The sequence below is a fragment of the Salvelinus namaycush genome, chromosome 13 (assembly GCF_016432855.1).
Source record: "Salvelinus namaycush isolate Seneca chromosome 13, SaNama_1.0, whole genome shotgun sequence".
In the NCBI taxonomy this organism is placed as follows: domain Eukaryota; kingdom Metazoa; phylum Chordata; class Actinopteri; order Salmoniformes; family Salmonidae; genus Salvelinus; species Salvelinus namaycush.
In genome coordinates this window covers 20,530,152-20,551,689 of record NC_052319.1, presented here as the reverse complement: position 1 = coordinate 20,551,689, position 21,538 = coordinate 20,530,152, and the positions used below count along the sequence as shown (strand labels likewise).

The 21,538-nt window shown below is 40.8% G+C and overlaps 1 protein-coding gene across 1 annotated transcript in view; it reads left to right on the top strand.

The window, feature by feature from the left end:
* Positions 1-21,538, top strand: part of lrp1bb (low density lipoprotein receptor-related protein 1Bb) — a 346,624-nt gene that overhangs the window by 262,742 nt on the left and 62,344 nt on the right. The window contains exons 51-57 of the mRNA XM_039006274.1: positions 352-480; positions 4,663-4,785; positions 5,016-5,156; positions 5,473-5,660; positions 7,118-7,301; positions 7,566-7,651; positions 15,470-15,592. Of these exons, the coding sequence (XP_038862202.1) occupies positions 352-480; positions 4,663-4,785; positions 5,016-5,156; positions 5,473-5,660; positions 7,118-7,301; positions 7,566-7,651; positions 15,470-15,592 (974 nt within the window). The remainder of the gene's footprint in view (positions 1-351; positions 481-4,662; positions 4,786-5,015; positions 5,157-5,472; positions 5,661-7,117; positions 7,302-7,565; positions 7,652-15,469; positions 15,593-21,538) is intronic.

Below are 21,538 nucleotides of genomic sequence, written 5' to 3'. Positions count from 1 at the left end.
GTCAAGGCAATATTAATGAAATAGCCCTAAACCTTTCCCTACACTATTGCAATCGAAAGCAAGAAAGTGCATTTTAACCAGACAAGCATTATTGAGCAAATGTACTTCAGTTTATTTTCACAGAATGAGGATTTTCATTAATTGCTTTGTATTGTCTCTGAGGCCACATAAAACGTAACAGATCTTGTACGATATAGGCCTATGCTTGAATGTAAGTGGCAAGAAGGGAATGGATATTATAATATATCCATTCTACGTTGTAACTCATAGTGGTCTTAGGATGTAGTTCAGCTTAGTACATTATGCAGTTTGCTTGACCTTTCCCCTCTTTCCCCCTATTTGCCCCCTCAGGTTTGGTAACGTGTGCTCCAGGGTTATTCAGCTGCCCTGGGTCCTACGCCTGTGTCCCCAAACACTGGCTCTGTGACGGGGAGAGAGACTGTCCTGATGGCAGCGACGAACTGGCTGCAGCTGGATGTGGTAAGTTTGCAATGGCCCTCCATATTAATGTTAGATAGTAAAGATAGTGTTGTCTGTGGCTCTATCTGTTAGATGACAACAAAAGATCACTCCATGTCAATGTTGATTGGGTAACACTTGACATTGTTTTCCCTGTTACTATGTACTATAGCTACACAGTAATAACTATAGTAAAAACATAGTAGTTAAATAGGTAATTGTGTGTAATTACATGTTAATAAGGTTGTAGCACAATCAGTTATTACACAATTGGAACAAGGAATGTGTAATTACACATCCACTTGCTGAAGGTTATTCCACAGGTTTAATTACTGATGTTATTACACATATACTTGTTCCACTATGTAAGTAATGTTTTGTAATAACACATTTCAAAGCCACCTGTGAATTACCATGTTAATAACTCAACCCAAAATCTGTCCTAGTTACATGTAACTACAAGGTGCCACTACCATCAAATCCACATGTAATACCAGGATTAATAAATAGGCTAGGACCTGGTAACACCATTCTGTATACATCTGGCCCTTCTTTGGACACTGTGCTAACAAACCTCCAAACGATCTTCAACGCCATACAACACTCCTTCCATGGCCTCCAACTGCTTTTAAATGCTAGTAAAACTAAGTGCATGCACTTCAACCGATTGCTGCCCGCACCCTCCCGCCCGACTAGCATCACTGCTCTGGACGGTTCTGACCTGGAATATGTGGACAACTACAAATACCTAGGTGTCTGGTTAGACTGTAAACTCTCCTTCCAGACTCACATTAAGCATCTCCAATCCAAAATTAAATCTAGAATTGGCTTCCTATTTCGCAACAAAGCCTCCTTTACTCATGCCGCCAAACATACCCTCGTAAACTGACTATCCTACCGATCCTTGACTTCGGCGATGTCATTTACAAAATAGCCCCCAACACTCAGCAAACTGGATGTAGTCTATCACAGTGCCATCCGTTTTATCACCAAAGCCCCATATACTACCCACCACTGCAACCTATATGCTCTCGTTGGCTGGCCCTCACTACATATCCGTCGCCAAACCCACTGGCTCCAGGTCATCTATAAGTCTGTGCTAGGTAATTCCCCGCCTTATCGCAGCTCACTGGTCACCATACCAACACCCACACGTAGCACACGTTCCAGCAGGTACAGTTGAAGTCGGAAGTTTACATACACTTAGGTTGGAGTCATTAAAACTAGTTTTTCAACCACTCCACACGTTTCTTGTTAACAAACTATAGTTTTGGCAAGTCGGTTAGGACATCTACTTTGTGCATGACACAAGTAATTTTTCCAACAATTGTTTACAGATTATTTCACTTATAATTCACTGTATCACAATTCCAGTGGGTCAGAAGTTTCCATACACTAAGTTGACTGTGCCTTTAAAGAGCTTGGAAAATTCCAGAAAATGATGCCATGGCTTTAGAAGCTTCTGTTAGGCTAATTGACATCATTTTAGTCAATTGGAGGTGTATCTGTGGATGTATTTCAAGGCCTACCTTCAAACTCAGTGCCTCTTTGCTTGACATCATGGGAAAATCAAACAAAATCAGCCAAGACCTCAGAAATAAAATTGTAGACTTCCACAAGTCTGGTTCATCCTTGGGAGCAATTTCCAAATGCCTGAAGGTACCACGCTCATCTGTACAAACAATAGTACGCAAATATAAACACCATGAGACCATGCAGCCGTCATACCGCTCAGGAAGGAGACGCGTTCTGTCTCCTAGAGATGAACGTACTTTGGTGTGAAAAGTGCAAATCAATCCCAGAACAACAGCAAAGGACCTTGTGAAGATGCTGGAGGAAACAGGTACAAAAGTATCTATATCCACAGTAAAACGAGTCCTATATTGACATAATCTGAAAGGCCGCTCAGCAAGGAAGAAACCACTGCTCCAAAACCGCCATAAAAAAAGCCAGACTACGGTTTGCAACTGCACATGGTGACAAAGATCGTACTTTTTGGAGAAATGTCCTCTGGTCTGATGAAACAAAAATAGAACTGCTTGGCCATAATGACCATCGTTATGTTTGGAGGATAAAAGGGGAGGCTTGCAAGCATACTTCCAAAGTTGTGGCAAAATGGCTTAAGGACAACAAAGTCAAGGTATTGGAGTGGCCATCGCAAAGCCCTGACCTCAATCCTATAGAAAATTTGTGGGCAGAACTGAAAAAGTGTGTGCGAGCAAGGAGGCCTACAAACCTGACTCAGTTACTCCAGCTCTGTCAGGAGGAATTGGCCAAAATTCAGCCAACTTATTGTGGGAAGCTTGTGGAAGGCTACCCGAAATGTTTGACCCAAGTTAAACATTTTAAAGGCAATGCTACCAAATACTAATTGAGTGTATGTAAATTTATGACCCACTGAGAATGTGATGAAAGAAATCAAATCTGAAATAAATCATTCTCTCTACTATTATTCTGACATTTCACATTCTTAAAAGAAATTGTTGATCCTACCTGACCTAAGACAGGGAAATTTTACATGGATTAGATGTTAGGAATTGTTAAAAACTGATGTATTTGACTAAGGTGTATGTAAACTTCCGACTTCAACTTTATATTGCACTGGTCATCCCCAAAGCCAACACTTAATTTGGCCGCCTTTCCTTCCAGTTCTCTGCTGCCAATGACTGGAACGAATTGCAACATTCTCTGAAGCTGGAGTCTTATATCTCCCTCTCTAACTTTCTGCATCAGCTGTCAGAGCAGCTTACCAATCACTGTACCTGTACACAGCCAATCTGTAAATAGCACACCCAACTACCTCATCCCCATATTATTACTTACCCATTTGCTCTTTTTTGCAACCCAGTATCTCTACTTGCACATCATCATCTGCACATATATCACTCCAGTATTAATGCTAAATTGTAATTATTTTCGCCTCTATGGCCTAGTTATTGCCCACCTCCCTACTCTTCTACATTTGCACACACTGTACATAGATCTTTCTATTTTTCTTTTCTTTTGTGTTATTGACTGTATGTTTGTTTATGTGTAACTCTGTGTTGTTGTTTTTGTCGCACTGCTATGCTTTACCTTGACCAGGTCGCAGTTGTAAATGAGAACTTGTTCTCAACTGGCCTAAAGGTGAAATAAAATACAATAAAAAAACAACAACAATTGTAACAAGGCACACCCTGTCATTAACTGCTGGTCATTTGCAATTAGTTTATTTCTATTGTACATTTCTATTGTACATACTAAACCGAAAGTAAAAGATGCAAAAATGAAAGTTAAGACCGGGAAGCATAGAAATAGCGCACATATTTTAGACTTGCTTTCCATGAGAATGACAGATATGTAACTCACATTTCTATGTGAATTTGGTCTCGTTGCCCAAAAAGTTACATATTGCAGCTTTAATGTAAAGTGAAGTGACATTTTTTAAATTACTTTGTAGTTACAATGTAACATCCTTTGCAAACAATAGGCTAACCAGGAGAAAATAAGGTGACAGGAGAACATTTTTCAGTTGGACTTATCTTTAATGGATTTGACAAACCATTCAAATTCAATTCCCCATATCAGAATCAATGGAATAACTATTTTAGTTGGCTTTACCACTCTGTGTTAGTATGATTTACTAACTAGGATTTCCACATTATTCACTAAAGTAGCTAGCTAGCCAAGCACTGGCACAATGTCAACAAGTTTTCCAACTCGGTCAATAAACGTTACTAAATCGCCATAAAACTCACGAAACATTTAGTTTACAATGTTATTTCATCATTTTTTGACACTTACATTGCATCTTTGCACGTTACAAACATATTAAAACATAACAAATTAAGAGACAAATGGCATGTGGCTTCCATTTTGGCTGCAGAGGAGAGTGTGAGAGGTCAGTGTGATGTCACTACCTGGCGTTCCTCTGACGTCTTGTTTTCCTTCTTTTGAATGTGCAAACATACAATATCAGTCACTAAATAGTGAACAAAAAAGGTTAACAAAATGTTTAATGAGTTTTTGTTTTTTAGGATTTTGGAGAAGTTAGAGTTCACCAGGAATAAAAATGAAAGTGATAAGAAAATACCTCCTCCACCTCCACCCCACTTCCTCCAGTGCTGACTCCATATTGTTGAGCATATGCATTGTGATGCCACATCTCTAGAGTGATGTTGACTCATAATGTAACCCTTCAACATTGTTTCTCACCCCCCCTAGCACCCAACAACACATGTGATGACAACTCCTTCCGTTGCCACAACAAAGCCTGCGTCCCCCTGCGTTTTGTCTGTGATCATGACGATGACTGTGGGGATGGATCTGACGAGTCACTTGAATGTGGCAAGTAGATTTGTTGCTTTGTCTTCATTACCACAGAGTAATAACTGAGTAATAACATTGTATTACATTATAACAGAGTTAAAACTCATTAAGACCTTACTGTAACAGAAAATTAGTTGGAAGTAGAATGCCTTTACAGTAATCTAACTCGGATCTGCGATGATGTGTTGGCCTGTGTGAGTGTCAGTTAGTGAGGCTGCAGCGCTCTCTTTGTATCTCTGGCTCTGCAGAGTACCGGTCCTGTGGACCTGAGGAGTTTCGCTGTGGGGACGGCCGCTGCCTGCTGAGTGCTCAGTGGGAGTGTGACGGCTACCCGGACTGTCCTGACGGATCTGACGAGCTGCCCCTGAACCTCAAATGCCTGGCTGCAGGTAATGTAGTCTACTGCTGTTAGTACTTTCTGGCTGTAGGTAGTATAGTCTACTGCTGTTTGCTTAGATACAAGTACTGTCTGCTGCTGTTTGGTTCTCTCTACAGTACGAATCTATCCATTACTGTCAGCAGTCTAACTAATAGAGGATAGAAACCAAAGATATGAAGACTGTACGAGTAAAACTTTCCAAATAGCATTCATCTGTTGATCTTGGAATCTTGAATAAAGTTAATCTGATTTACCAAAATGCAGTATAAAAAATGACTATCGGAAATACTTTTTGCTTCACCATTGAGTTATAAATTACCTTCCAGGGAGTCTGTGCAACGGTTCATTCTTCATGTGTTCCAATGGACGCTGCATCTCTGAAGGGAGTCTGTGTGACAAGAAAGACGACTGTGGAGACAGGTCCGATGAGAAGAACTGCAACGTGAACGAGTGTCTGAATCGCAGAGTCAGTGGCTGTACACAGGACTGTCAGGAACTTCCTGTTGGATACAAGGTAGGAATCACCACACTCGGGCCTTGATACGTAACTTGGACAACTACACATGGACCAGTATACTCAGAATCATAATCAAGGTTAGTTTTCCTTTCATCAGGTTTTATAAGTTCTTGATATCCAATCCTTAGTTCTGTCAGAGACAGATTGATAGGTGAACAGTTGTAACATGCTGGAGCGTTTGCAGGTATTACCAATAATAATGTAGCCAAAACAATAGACACGTTTTAAATAAGTACAGAACCTGAGTTTAATCAAGGAAACTGTATTGTTTCTGAAATATTTTGTATGCAGAAGCCTATAACACAGCACTGGTAAAGTGCCAACATTATTATCTCCTTATTTTCATGATTAAAATTATTGATTATGTTGTGCCTGAGGCTATATTAGGCTTACCCACACAAGCTAAAAACACACACACACAGTCAAGCAAGCAAGCACAGTCAATCCATCACAGGTTATACACACAGTACAGTAGGATCCTATCATCATATTGTATACACACCTATGCTATGGATACAAGTGATGAAATATGAGTAAATGGTTTTGGGAAGGCTTCCGTGCCAGCTGTCCAGGAGCGTGTTTGTTTGCTGGTCAAAGAGAAAGGCTGTGTCTCAAATGACACCCTATTCCCTAGTGTACTACTTTTTTACCAAAGTCCTATGTGCCCTAGATAGGGAATATGGTGCCATTTGAGCCACAGCCAGAGAGAAGGACAGTTCTGCTGAGTGTTCTGAGGGGTGACTGTGCTATTCTGCTGTCTGGCCTGGATCCAGGGCACGGTCGTCGCTCCAGGGTGACCCCACAGCCATCAGAGATGTCAGAATAACACACTCTGACCTTCACTCTGGGTTCTCCCCTTGCCCCCTCCTTGCCCCCCTCTTGCCCCCTCCTTGCCCCCTGCTCTCTGCATTACAAAGTGACCAACAAGGATAGAGTAAAAAAGTATTCCCTGACCTGGCTGACTAGAGACTGAAGCATAACAGAGCTGGATGACCAGAGAGCACATCAACAGAGACCCCTAGCTCATCCATCTGGCCTGAACAGATATATCAGCAGAAAGGCCTGGAAGGTTAGAACTGTAGATCAGAGAGGAATTTAAGCAGTGGCCAGTAACAGCTGATACAGTAATTTTGGGCTGGATTTGCTGAATGGCAGCAGTTTTATTTTATTTTGTATTGTTGTATTGCCATGACATGTACAGTATGTCATCATACTGATGCCAGTGTTTTTTTATTGGTCTTGTGTTATTTTCTAAGTAGATGTACTGGCAAATTGAGAAGTTAGATTTAAGTGAGTGTTACAATTTAAAATTGTAGCTGAATGTCCCTCTGTCTCTGCAAAGCATTTACTGTATCAACCAGCTGCTGCAATATCTTGAGTAAATAGACTACAATTTGTTAAATTTGTCTAGACTGAAATATGCTCCATTACTTCTCTGTTTGTGTGATGATCAGTGCAAGTGTTGGCCTGGATTCCGGCTGAAGGATGACGGGAAAACGTGTGTGGACGTTGATGAATGTTCCTCCAGCCTGCCCTGCAGCCAGCGTTGCATCAACACCTATGGATCCTTCAAGTGTCTGTGTGTGGACGGCTACGAAGCCCTGGAGCGCAGCCCCAACACCTGCAAGGCTCTCTCAGGTAAGGATATTCACGTCTTGGTAATTAGCTTGTAGTGTATTAACCTGCTGTCCGTCAGAATGGTTCTCTAGTGATGTACAGTATTTCACAAGAGATGTTCTAAAGGATGTTTACCTATTTTCAGAAATGTCAAGCTTAGTACTGTAGAATACCGGTACTGTACTGCAGTCTGATGGAATGGTTCCAGTGACACATTGGATTCCAGTGTTTTTTGTTTTTGTTTACCTTATTCTAAAGGACATTTGTTTGTTCTCATCCTTTCAGTGGAGGAACCTTTTCTCATACTGGCAGATCATCATGAAATCAGGAAACTAAGTGTGGATGGATCAAACTACACCATTTTGAAACAGGTAAGAGGAAACCATATATCTATAAGATAATATAGAAAACATATATCTACACAAGTGAAAGTATTTGTTTTAAACTGATGCCAAAATATGCATATGAATCTTAGTCTGTCTGTCACTTTGTTTTGGAAAGATAAGACCGTCTCAGGGTAAAATGACAGAAACCAGAAGATCAAGTGCACACAATTAGATCTGTAACCGTATCTGGTTTGCATATATTTATCCCTGTCAGTAAAATTTACCTTGCTACTACCCTGCCATGTTGCATTTAGTTAAGATTTTACATTTGAGTCATTTAGCAGATGCTCTTATCCAGAGCAACTTACAATTAGTGCATTCATAGTTGTCCTTGTCTTGTGTTTCACATGTCTCTGATTCATCTGCTGACTTTGACTGTTAATGAGAGAGAGGGGGAGAGAGGGGGAGAGAGGGGGGGAGAGAGAGAGAGATTAAAACCGGATCATGAAATGGAACCGTGAAACCTTAATGGTGCAACAATTAAGATCTGTATAGTGACACATCTGTTATAACAAGTGGCCCACAATACTGGCCCGTTGAAAACACCCTCATTTAGCCCTATTAATACTCTCTGCCTGCAAAGTGAGTCATTATGTAAATCAGTTAAATGTAGTCTATTTAGTGTCTTCTTTGTACTAAGTACTGACACTTTTTTGTATATCATTGCCTAGCAGGTAGCCTAGCGGTTAAGAGAGTTGGGCCAGTAACTGAAAGGTCACTGGTTCAAATCCCAGTGACCTTTCACTGGGATTTGAAGATGAATCATCTGCTGAAGTGCCCTTGAGTGATTAGCATTTAACTCTAACTGCTCTGGATGAAAGAATCTGCTAATTTACTAAAATGGAAACTGATAAATGTATGGTATATTGCATTTAATGTCTTTGTACAAAATACTGACACCTTTTCATGGATCACTGCCTAAGCTAATTGAATCATGTACGGTATCTTGTTTGTATTTTAATTTCAAAGTGATCCAGGTTACTTAGATACAGGTATAGTTATTTGGAGAGATAATGGACTTTCTTACAGCAAAATGTTCACTATGATCACAGTACTTCTCATTCCTATTTCATAGGAAATATTTTAGCAGAGATATATGTGGTCTAGGTTGCCTAGCCTGACCTTGTTATGAAGAGGAGATGATAGTTGAGATGTTGTGTCAGAAGAGCCACAGCTGCTTGCTTCTTACAGAGAGAGCTCTGTATTACAGTATATACCCTGTGTACCATCTACGTTTAGGCATTACATCATTTTGTCATTCTCCAGCTTGTCAACCTTCCAATTTCAATGTGATTCTTCACTTGCCCTCCCTGTGGGGGAGTCGACCTGCTCGTGTTGATTGACAGTGGGAAATAGTGTTAGTGAGGTCCCTACGGAGAATCTATTTCAATCACGGTTAGGCCTCATCACCACTGTCATGTTAGCCACTTGAATCCCAGGTTCATTTTATGAATCACACACTCTGAGAATAGAGTTTAACCTGGGGGAATTCTATAGGGGCCTATTGAGAATCATCTCTTCCTCCTGACTCTGTTGAGTGGCCTGGCTGGCCTCAGCAGCAATCATTCACTTTAATCACTATGTTAGCATTAATGGAAGCTGAAGTGGGGGGATCTGCATATGGCCATCTCTACTAAGTAGCGCTGCTGCATTACTGTCTGGCTGACACTCCACTGACCTCGTGTCAGTGTATCAAACCATTACATGTTCAATGTAAGCCATGCCACTAATGACTTTATGTAAATCTGAGATGATGATCCAAACAGCATGTTACAGTTATTAACCCTTTTCATCAGATGGAATGTATCTGGACTTAATCACACAACAAATGCAGTTGAGTCATCTTACCATATCCATCATTTTCATACAATTAGGCCTACAATATACTTTATTATGCCTGATGATAGGACTACATACAATAGGCCTACTTTGGACCTCTGTCTTTCTCCTCCTTTGTATTATTAAATGTAAGAGATTGAGTCCGCCCATATGCAGTCCTTTCCTCCAATGAGCTGCTCTGTCTGAGAGAGAGAGGAAAGAGAGTGCTCCCCTAGAGAGGTCCCTAAGGATACTGGCGCAGGCTGTCTTTGAGGGTGTTGATGATCTGATGAAGATGTCTGGTACAGCCTGTCAGATTCTCCGACACCTTATCCTGGCACCTGCCGTGCAGCCCAGCAGAGGAGGTGCAATTGTTAAGGGAGTGTTTCCTATCTGACTGACAGGGGGTCTTCTGAACATGACAGCAAGAGATGTACCTCACTCTTATGTCTTTGATAGGATAGGGCTTCTCTTGGTAGTGCTTCAGTTTTCACTGGGTTTAAGAAAATAGCTGAAGACAGTCACTGCATTTCGCAGGAGACTCATGCATGCTTTTATTACAAGCAGGCTTGACTACTGTAATGCTCTCCTGTCTGGTCTACCCAAGAAAGCCATTAGTCAACTGCAAAACATACAGAATGCTGCAGCACGGGTACTGACCAAGACCAGACAGAGAGCACACATTACACAGGTTTTAAAGTCTCTGCACTGGCTGCCTATGAGTTTAAGAATTCATGTTAAGATGATTTTATTGTTTTTTAAATCAATCCATGATTTTGCACCCCAATACATGTCAGACATGCTTTTAAGTTATGTAACCAGTAGGTCCCTCAGGTACTCTGGCACTGGTCTTTTAACTATCCCAAAGCCTTGGGCCAAGAGGCATGGCGAGGCAGTCTTTAGATGTTATGCCCCCAGCCTCTGGAATAGCCTGTCAGAGAACCTGAAGGGGGCCTTAACTGTGGACATATTTAAAAGAGATCTTAAAACACATTTTTAGCTTTGCTTTTCCTTAGCGTGCTTTTTAGTTGTTTACTTAGTTTCATTGTTTTGTTTTTTATCTTGTTTGTTTTGAAGTAAATATTTCAGCATTTATTTTCATTGCTCATTTTCCTGTCCAACACCGTCACCACGTGACCAAACTGAACTATATTCTACAGGTTAGCTAGACTCCTATCCCCAAGCGTGTGTGCCAAATTTCATTACTCCCAGTCAAACAGATCAATAAATATAAACATGTGCCCATTATAGCACATAAGAAACAATACTGTGCAGCCGTATTCATTGACCTGGCCAAGGCTTTCGACTCTGTCAATCACCACATCCTCATCGGCAGACTCGATAGCCTTGGTTTCTCAAATGATTGCCTCGCCTGGTTCACCAACTACTTCTCTGATAGAGTTCAGTGTGTCAAATCAGAGGGCCTGTTGTCCGGGCCTCTGGCAGTCTCTATGGGGGTGCCACAGGGTTCAATTCTTGGACCGACTCTCTTCTCTGTATACATCAATGATGTCGCTCTTGCTGCTGGTGAGTCTCTGATCCACCTCTACGCAGACGACACCATTCTCTATACTTCTGGCCCTTCTTTGGGCACTGTGTTAACAACCCTCCAGACGAGCTTCAATGCCATACAACTCTCCTTACAAGTAAAACTAAATGCATGCCGCCTCTCCTTCCAGTTCTCTGCTGCCAATGACTGGAACGAACTACAAAAATCTCTGAAACTGGAAACACTTATCTCCCTCACTAGCTTTAAGCACCAGCTGTCAGAGCAGCTCACAGATTACTGCACCTGTACATAGCCCATTTATAATTTAGCCCAAACAACTACCTCTCCCCCTACTGTATTTATTTGTTTATTTATTTCGCTCCTTTGCACCCTATTATTTCTATCTCTACTTTGCACATTCTTCCACTGCAAATCTACCATTCCAGTGTTTTACTTGCTATATTGTATTTACTTCGCCACCATGGCCTTTTTTTTGCCTTTACCTCCCTTATCTCACCTCATTTGCTCACATTGTATATAGACTTATTTTTCTACTGTATTATTGACTTTATGTTTGTTTTACTCCATGTGTAACTCTGTGTTGTTGTATGTGTCGAACTGCTTTGCTTTATCTTGGCCAGGTCGCAATTGTAAATGAGAACTTGTTCTCAACTTGCCTACCTGGTTAAATAATGGTGAAATAAAAAATAAAAAAAATAGTGCCACCGTGTGGTTGATCACAATGTCCTTGCAATGGTTGAGTCTTGACATTGTTTGGAACATGTGTATCAAGTTTTGTTACAATATGAATATCTTGTGTGTGATTTTATATGCATTTATGTGCCAGACCACGACCAGGTGAATGTTTATTGGTAGAGTAGAGACCATGTTGTGTGAGATGCTAGCTTGGAAAATATTGCATTGAGAGACCTTGGGCCAAATATGCTGTATATTTCGGGAAAGTATTCACACCCCTTGACTTTTTCCACATTTTGTTATGTTACAGCCTTATTTTAAAATAGATTAAATATTTTTTCCCCTCAATCTACACACAAAAACCTATAATGACAAAGCAAAAACAGGTTTTTAGAAAATGTTGTAAATGCATATTTGTTTTTTTTACTGAAATATAACATTTACATATTGTAAGTATTTAGACCCTTTACTCAGTACTTTGTTGAAGCACCTTTGGCAGCGATTACAGCCTTGAGTCATCTTGGGTATGATGCTACAAGCTTGGCACATCTGTATTTGGGGAGTTTCTCCCATTCTTCTTTGCAGATTCTCTCAAGCTCTGTTGGGTTGGATGGGGAGCGTTGCTACTCAGCTATTTTCTGGTCTCTCCAAAGATGTTCGATTGGGTTCAAGTCCGGTATCTGGCTGGGCCACTCTAGGACATTGAGAGACTTGTCCCGAAGCCACTCCTGCGTTGTCTTGGCTGTGTGCTTAGGGTTGTTGTCCTGTTGGAAGGTGAACTTTTGCCCCAGTCTGAGCAGGTTTTAATCAAGGATCTCTCTGTACTTTGCTCTGTTCATCTTTCCCTCGATCCTGACTAGTCTCCCAGTCCCTGCCGCTGAAAAACATCCCCACAGCATGATGCTGCCACCACCATGCTTCACCGTAGGGATGGTGCCAGGTTTCCTCCAGACGTGATACTTGGCATTCAGGCCAAAGTGTTCAATCTTGGTTACATCAGAGCAGAGAATCTTGTTTCTTATGGTCTGAGAGTCCTTTAGGTGCCTTTTGGCAAACTCCAAGTGGGCTGTCATGTGCCTTTTCCTGAGGAGTGGCATCCGTCTGGCCACTCTACCATAAAGACCTGATTGGTGGTGTGCTGCAGAGATGGTTGTCCTTCTGGTAAGTTCTCCCATCTCCACAGTGGAACTCTGGAGCTCTGTCAGAGTGACCATCAGGTTCTTGGTCACTTCCCTGACCAAGGCCCTTCTCTGCCGTTTGCTCAACTTCTTGTTCCCAACTTCTTCCATTTAAGAATGATGGAGGCCACTGTGTTCTTGGGGACCTTCAATGCTGCAGAAATGTTTTGGTACTCTTTCCCAGATCTGTTCCTTGACACAATCCTGTCTCAGAGTTTTAGGACAATTCCTTTAACCTCATGGCTTGGTTTTTGCTCTGACATGCACTGTCAACTGTGGGAGCTTATTTAGACAGGTGTGTGCCTTTCCAAATCATATCCAATCAATTGAATTTATCACAGCTCCAATCAAGTTGCCGAAACATCTCAAAGATGATAAATGGAAACAGGAAGCATCTGAGCTCAATTTCGAGTCTCATAGAAAAGGGTCTGAATATTTATGTAAATAAAGTTTTTCTGTTTTTTATTTTTAATACATTTGCAAAATAAAAAATAAATAAAATGTTTTCGCTTTGCCATTATGGCGTGTTGTGTGTACATTGAGGATTTTTTTTATTTAATCATTTTAGAATAAGGCTGTAACATAACAAAATGTGGCAAAAAATCAAGGCATCTGAATACTTTCCGAATTCACTGTACTTTCTTACTGTTCCTTGCATTACTGAAGCAATTTTATGATGACGTACCACTTACTCACAGCTTTTATTTACTCTTTCTTCTGCTTTTAAATCTTGCTTATATTCTGAATTACGCTCAATTGCAATTAAAAAATCTATTTAACTTGTGAAAAGAGTGCTTCACGTAGCATTTACCCTTTATGTACAATTTTGTGTAGCTTCTTAAATACAGTGGGGAGAACAAGTATTTGATACACTGCCGATTTTGCCGGTTTTCCTACTTACAAAGCATGTAGAGGTCTGTAATTTTTATCATAGGTACACTTCAACTGTGAGAGACGGAATCTAAAACAAAAATCCAGAAAATCACATTGTATGATTTTTAAGTAATTAATTTGCATTTTATTGCATGACATAAGTATTTGATCACCTACCAACCAGTAAGAATTCCGGCTCTCACAGACCTGTTAGTTTTTCTTTAAGAAGCCCTCCTGTTCTCCACTCATTACCTGTATTAACTGCACCTGTTTGAACTCGTTACCTGTATAAAAGACACCTGTCCACACACTCAATCAAACAGACTCCAACCTCTCCACAATGGCCAAGACCAGAGAGCTGTGTAAGGACATCAGGGATAAAATTGTAGACCTGCACAAGGCTGGGATGGGCTACAGGACAATAGGCAAGCAGCCTGGTGAGAAAGCAACAACTGTTGGCGCAATTATTAGAAAATGGAAGAAGTTCAAGATGACGGTCAATCACCCGTGGTCTGGGGCTCCATGCAAGATCTCACCTCGTGGGGCATCAATGATCATGATGAAGGTGAGGGATCAGCCCAGAACTACACGGCAGGACCTGGTCAATGACCTGATTGAGCTGGGACCACAGTCTCAAAGAAAACCATTAGTAACACACTACGCCGTCATGGGTTAAAATCCTGCAGCGCACGCAAGGTCCCCCTGCTCAAGCCAGCGCATGTCCAGGCCCGTCTGAAGTTTGCCAATGACCATCTGGATGATCCAGAGGAGGAATGGGAGAAGGTCATGTGGTCTGATGAGACAAAAATAGAGGTTTTTGGTCTAAACTCCACTCGCCGTGTTTGGAGGAAGAAGAAGGATGAGTACAACCCCAAGAACACCATCCCAACCGTGAAGCATGGAGGTGGAAACATCATTCTTTGGGGATGCTTTTCTGAAAAGGGGACAGGATGACTGCACCGTATTGAGGGGAGGGTGGATGGGGCCATGTATCGCGAGATCTTGGCCAACAACCTCCTTCCCTCAGTAAGAGCATTGAAGATGGGTCGTGGCTGGGTCTTCCAGCATGACAACGACCCGAAACACACAGCCAGGGCAACTAAGGAGTGGCTCCGTAAGAAGCATCTCAAGGTCCTGGAGTGGCCTAGCCAGTCTCCAGACCTTAACCCAATAGAAAATCTTTGGAGGGAGCTGAAAGTCCGTATTGCCCAGCGACAGCCCCGAAACCTGAAGGATCTGGAGAAGGTCTGTATGGAGGAGTGGGCCAAAATCCCTGCTGCAGTGTGTGCAAACCTGGTCAAGAACTACAGGAAACGTATGATCTCTGTAATTGCTAACAAAGGTTTCTGTACCAAATATTAAGTTCTGCTTTTCTGATGTATCAAATACTTATGTCATGCAATAAAATGCAAATTAATTACTTAAAAATCATACAATGTGATTTTCTGGATTTTTGTTTTAGATTCCGTCTCTCACAGTTGAAGTGTACCTATGATAAAAATTACAGACCTCTACATGCTTTGTAAGTAAGAAAACCGACAAAATCGGCAGTGTATCAAATACTTGTTCTCCCCACTGTATGTAGATTTGGTTCATGGGGCAATTGTTCATGTCTGACTATTTACTGTTTGTTTCCTGCATATGTTTCTATGTGGCTTATGTATGTAATGTCTGATCTGCAGTAAGATTTTCCTTTTTTAGGACAATAAATGTCAATTGAATCTAATAATTTCTCTCTTGTATCTACAGGGCCTGAACAATATCATCCACATAGACTTTGACTACAAGAAGGAGTTCATCTACTGGATAGACTCTTCCAGACCCAGTGGACGGAGGATCAACAGAATGAGACTCAATGGGAGTGACCTTAAGGTACTGCTGCTAGGGGGGCAGTCAATGCCCCTGAATGCCCCTACCATATGCTACCTACCTTATGCCATTTTACCCCTGAGAGCTTGCTCCCATGCCCCATGCCCCATTTCCCTCTCACCATCCTCTCATGCCCAGCTGGCTTCTTTTATGTAGATGAGGATCATCCTGCAGTGCACACTGCGGTGTGAATGAACTTAGTTCACTCTTCAGTTGTGTCCCAATGGTACCCTATACCTTATATAGTACACTGGTCAAAATGATGGGCCCTGGTCAAAAGTACTGCACGATAAAAGGAATAGAGTGTCATTTGGTATGCATCATTCAATGGTTTTAGAGGTTGTAAATGTCATTCCTCCCAGTTGATAATTGATTCATTTCATCCTGTTTATAGGCAGGCATCATAATGGACTTGTATCATTCACTGAGACAGTAAACAGTGAGGCAACACTGTAATCAATGCCTATTAACAATACAACAATTAGCTGAACGCAACAGGTCTGTAACATAACAGCTTTTCTCTGGCTTAATCATGGAGGTCCGTTCGGGTCATGGGATTGGAGCCCAGAACACGCAGACGTCACAGGAACACCTGGTGGCCGCCCCGTCACTCCCCGTTCTCTCAACTCATTAGAATTAGTGTGTGGGGGGCAGGAGGCTCATTCAGCTCAATTACACCCAGACTGTGTCCCAAATGATACTCTTGTTCCCTATGTAGTACACTACCTTTGACCAGGACTGATAGGGCTCTGGTCAAAAGGGTGCCATTTTGGATACTGGCCCAGTAGTCCTTGTTTGCCACACTGTCAACACCACCATGCCACCCTGCCATGGCTCAGAACCAGCTAACGGGTTTGAGATAGATCTGTAGTTTTAGCATGGGGGTTAATTAAGAGAACAGTGACTCTAGCAATAGCCTAACAATATTACTTATTTTATGGCAAAGACAGGGAGAAGGCAAAGCTGGGGATTTGTGCAAGTTAATCCCCGTTAAATGAAGAGCATATGTTTCTTCTCTTTTCAGGCATGGAAAATTATGTGATTTTTTTTTAGATATAGCAGTACCATATTTAGACTTACAGGAATGGATGAGGGTTTTTCTACATACATTAATGTTTTTTCTTTGGCATTGTTTGACAATGCAATTTAGACAATTATATTATCAATAGACCCCTGGGTTATAGGTAATGTTATAACTAACCCTAACCTAACATTTTAAGTAAGAAGTAGGTACATCTGTTGCTATGGGGTAATGATGTTAGGGACAATACAGGATGAATCCCAATAATTGTTTGCCAAAATAATAATTGCTTGCCAAATATGTAATTATCCTGGTTATAGGTAACAATCCTTCGTATGAACTGCCTCCTTTATTACACATATTATTTGTTAATTGTGGAAATAAATTAAGATATGCAAGATTTTGTGTTATATATACAGTACCAGTCAAACGTTTGGCAGAGACTAAAAGAAGAGTGAGGTCATTTTTGATTATGTCATCCAATTAAGTCAGGCAAGTCAGTTAAGAACATATCCTTATTTACAATGACAGCCTACCTCGGCCAAACCCAGACGATGCTGGGCCAATTGTGCGCCGCCCTATAGGACTCCCAATCACGGCAGGATGTGATGCTGCCTGAATTCAAACCAGGGACTGCTCTTGCACTGAGATGCAATACCCTAGACCACTGCACCACTCGGAGCCCAATAGCTGGCAGCTTCATTAAATAGTACCCGCAAAACACCAGTCTCAACAGTGAAGAGGCGACTCCAGGATGCTGGCCTTCTAGGCAGAGTTGCAAAGTAAAAGCCATATCTCAGACTGGCCAATAAAAAGAAAAGATTAAGATGGGCAAAATAACACAGGCACTGGACATAAGAGCATCCCGGAGTCGCCTCTTATCGTTGAGACTGGTGTTTTGCAGGTACTATTTAATGAAGCTACCAGTTGAGGACTTGTGAGGTGTCTGTTTCTCAAACTAGACACTCTAATGTACTTGTCCTCTTGCTCAGTTGTGCACCGGGGCCTCCCACTCCTCTTTCTATTCTGGTTAGAGCCCGTTTGCACTGTTCTGTGAAGGGAGTAGTACACAGCATTGTACGAGATCTTCAGTTTCTTGGCAATTTCTCGCATGGAATAGCCTTCATTTCGCAGAACAAGAATAGAAAGCTCTTTGTTTCTGGCCATTTTGAGCTTGTAATCGAACCCACAAATGCCAATGCTCCAGATACTCACCTAGTCTAAAGAAGGCCAGTTTTAATCAGAAACCGTTTTCAGCTGTGCTAACATAATTGCAAAAGGGTTTTCTAATGATCAATTAGCCTTTTAAAATGATAAACTTGGATTAGCTAACACAACGTGCCATTGGAACACAGGAGTGATGGTTGATGATAATGGGCCCCTGTACGCCTATGTAGATATTTCATTGTTCTTTTTAAATCTGCCGTTTCCAGCTACAATAGTCATTTATAACATTGATGGGATGGCGTATCACTGCAGAATGCTGTGTTAGCCATGCTGTTTAAGTGTGACTTGAATTCTAAGTAAATCACAGTGTCACCAGCAAAGCATCTCCACACCATCACAACTCCTCCTCCATGCTTCACGGTGGGAACCACACATTCAGATATCATCTATCCACCTACTCTGTGTCTCACAAAGACACGGTGGTTGGAACCAAAAATTTCAAATGTGTATTCATCAGACCAAAGGACAGATTTCCACTGGTCTAATGTCCATTGCTTTTGTTTCTTGGCCCAAGCAAGTCTCTTCTTATTGGTGTCCTTTTGAATGTGACATGGTGAGGTGGACCCTGGATCAGAGAAGAGACCAGACGAGGAGTCAGTGGTTAAGGATAAAGAATACTTTACTCGCAGGATCACAGTACACTTAAAAAACAGCAAACACTAAATCTCGAAAACTCACTCAGGAAACGACCGCACACGATAAAAAATTCAAGCTCCTGCAAAGGACAACAGAAACACACCTCTTTTAACAGGGAAATCATAATGAGTAAATAGGACACACCTTAGTGTTGTTCATGTCTCTGCTGCCCTCTGGTGACTGGAGGAACCATGACAATGAAGGGCTGATTCACGCAGTCTCCTCCGAACAGTTGATTTTGAGATGTCTCTTACTTGAACTCTGAAGCCAAAATAAATGCTTCACAATTTCTGAGGCTGGTAACTGTAATGAACTTATCCTCTGCAGCAGAGGTAACTCTGGGTCTTCCTTTCCTGTGGCAGTCCTCATGAGAGCCAGTTTCATCATAGATGATGGTTTTTGCAACTGCACTTGATGAAACGTTCAAGTTTTTGAAATGTTCCTCTGACTGACCTTCATGTCTTAAAGTACTGATGGACTGTCTTTTTCTCTTTGCTTATTTGAGCTGTTCTTGCCATAATATGGACTTGGTCTTTTACCAAATAGGGCTATGTTCTGTATACCACCCCTACCTTGTCACAACAACACTGATTGGATGAAACACATTAAGAAGGAAAGAAATTCCACAAATGAACTTTTAACAAGGCACACCTTTTAATTTATATGCATTCCAGGTGACTACCTCATGAAGCTGGTTGAGAGAATGCCAAGAGTGTGCAAACCTGTCATCAAGGCTAAGGGTGGCTACTTTGATTTGTTTAACACTTTTTTGGTTACTACATGATTCCATTTGTGTAAGTTCATAGTTTTGATGTCTTCACTATTATTCTACAATGTAGAAAAATAGCAAAACATAAAGAAAAACCCTTGAATGAGTAGGTGTGTCCAAACTTGACTGGTACTGTATATATTTGTAAAATAACTGTTTACAATCAAGGTGAGGGTGTTGGAAATGCTTTGGCAGTTTTTCTGCTTCTGTTGTGTGGGTGGCACTCTGTGCCCTTTTTAAAGGATGGGTCCCAATATCCCAAAGGCCCTAAGATAGAGGTGGACAGGGATGGTCTGCCAGACAATCCAACTTTGGATGGAGGGAGGTTTTATCGGGTGGAATAGTGGAGAACAATTGGAGGTTTACTCAGTAGCAGTGCAAATACTATGGCACCGCTACAGTATATGGACACTCAATCATTATGGTCATTTGTTATGGTAAGTTTACAAACATATATTATGATAAATAGAATTGATAGTTGTATCTCATTATGGTAAGTGGTGAAATAAGTTTAGCCAGTTGTAATTGTACAATTTTAGATTATGTTTTGTGGAATAAGGTTTGAGGTGGGCGAAATATAGTTCTTCCATGGTCAAAGAAACTCAAAAGGGATGATGAAGGGATGAAATTAATTAACAATAATTTAGATCCAAATTAGCAAATTGTTCAAACAGATCTGCAAGGTAGATGGATTATTTTAAATATGTTATTGGACCATAAACAGATTTGTACATTTAATCAAAGCCAAAGCCAGCAAATCCCCAATTTAGGTCAAAATAATTCATATTAACAAAGGAAATAGAGGGACCAACAGTACAGTGTATAGCAATAAAAACTGTACAATAGAGGCATAGAATACATTAAAGGAAAAACTAAAAGAAATGGTGAAACTTATTTAAGAAAGATTAAGTGTAATATATTATAAAAAATATAGCGAACTGTATGGACTATAGGGAAAAATGCATCAAATTATTTTTTAATCTTCAACATAGAAATTCTACCAAAAATCATTTTCTGAAACTTGTTACAAATTACTGAGTCACCCATGATTAACCAAAGTGTAACGGGTGTCGTCGGAAGGATGAGACCAAGGCGCCGCGTTCTTTGAGTTCCACATAATTTATTAACGAAGTGAAACTTTAGAAAAGAAAAACCAATAAAGAATACACCGACCGAACAGCTTCGTTGTGCAGACTACCTGCACACAAGAACAAGATCCCACACAGAAAGATGGAAAAGGGCAGCCTAAGTATGATCCCCAATCAGAGACAACGATAGACAGCTGCCTCTGATTGGGAACCACACTCGGCCAGAAACAAAGAAATACAAAACCTAGAAATACAGAACATAGAATGCCCACCCAAATCACACCCTGACCAAACCAAAATAGAGACATAAAAAGCTCTCTACGGTCAGGGCGTGACACAAAGGATATTTTGAAAGAGGAAGCAAAGTACTTTAAACATATGTTTTTGTTTCCGTCTCCTCCATATCCACTAACCAAAGTTAATTGTAAGGACATTTTTTCTATTAATAATGGAAAATTAACAGCTATACAGAAAGATTCATGTGAAGGCCTAATTACAGAGGATGAATTTCTTGATGCAATTAAAGCTTTAAGTCGGAAAACTCCAGGGCTGGATGGCATACCAGTTAAGGTATATCAAACTGTTTTTTAATCTACTCAGAGGACCGATATTAGCATGTTTTAACCACTCCTATAATAATTGTAGATTATCAGATACTCAACAAGGTCTGATTTCATTATTACTGAAACAGGACACAAGTAGTAAATATAAAGATCCAGCCCATTAAAAAAAATGGAGGCCCCTTACACTTCAGTGGTGTGATGCAAAATGCATAGCGCATAGAAGTAAACAGGTATTGTCAGATATTATTCTTCCTAATCAGACAGGTTTTTTACATGGACAATACATTGGAGATAAAATAAGGACAAGTACTGGAAACAATAGAACACTATGAAAGATCTGGGAACCATGCCTGGTATTCATAGCTGACTTTGAAAAGGCTTTTGAATAAGTACGACTGGAATTGATATATGAATGCCTGGAATATTTACATGTTGGGGAATCTCTGATACAATGGGTTAAAGTTATGTATAGTAACCCTAGGTGTAAAATCTTAAATTATGGCTACTTCTCAGAAAGTATTAAACTGTTAAGAGGAGTTAACCTTTACTTCATACCCATTCCGGATCAGGGAGCATCCTCATCAAAAAAGCTGACTAGCATAGCCTAGCCTAACGGGACAGGGATATCATATAATATAATTTTCA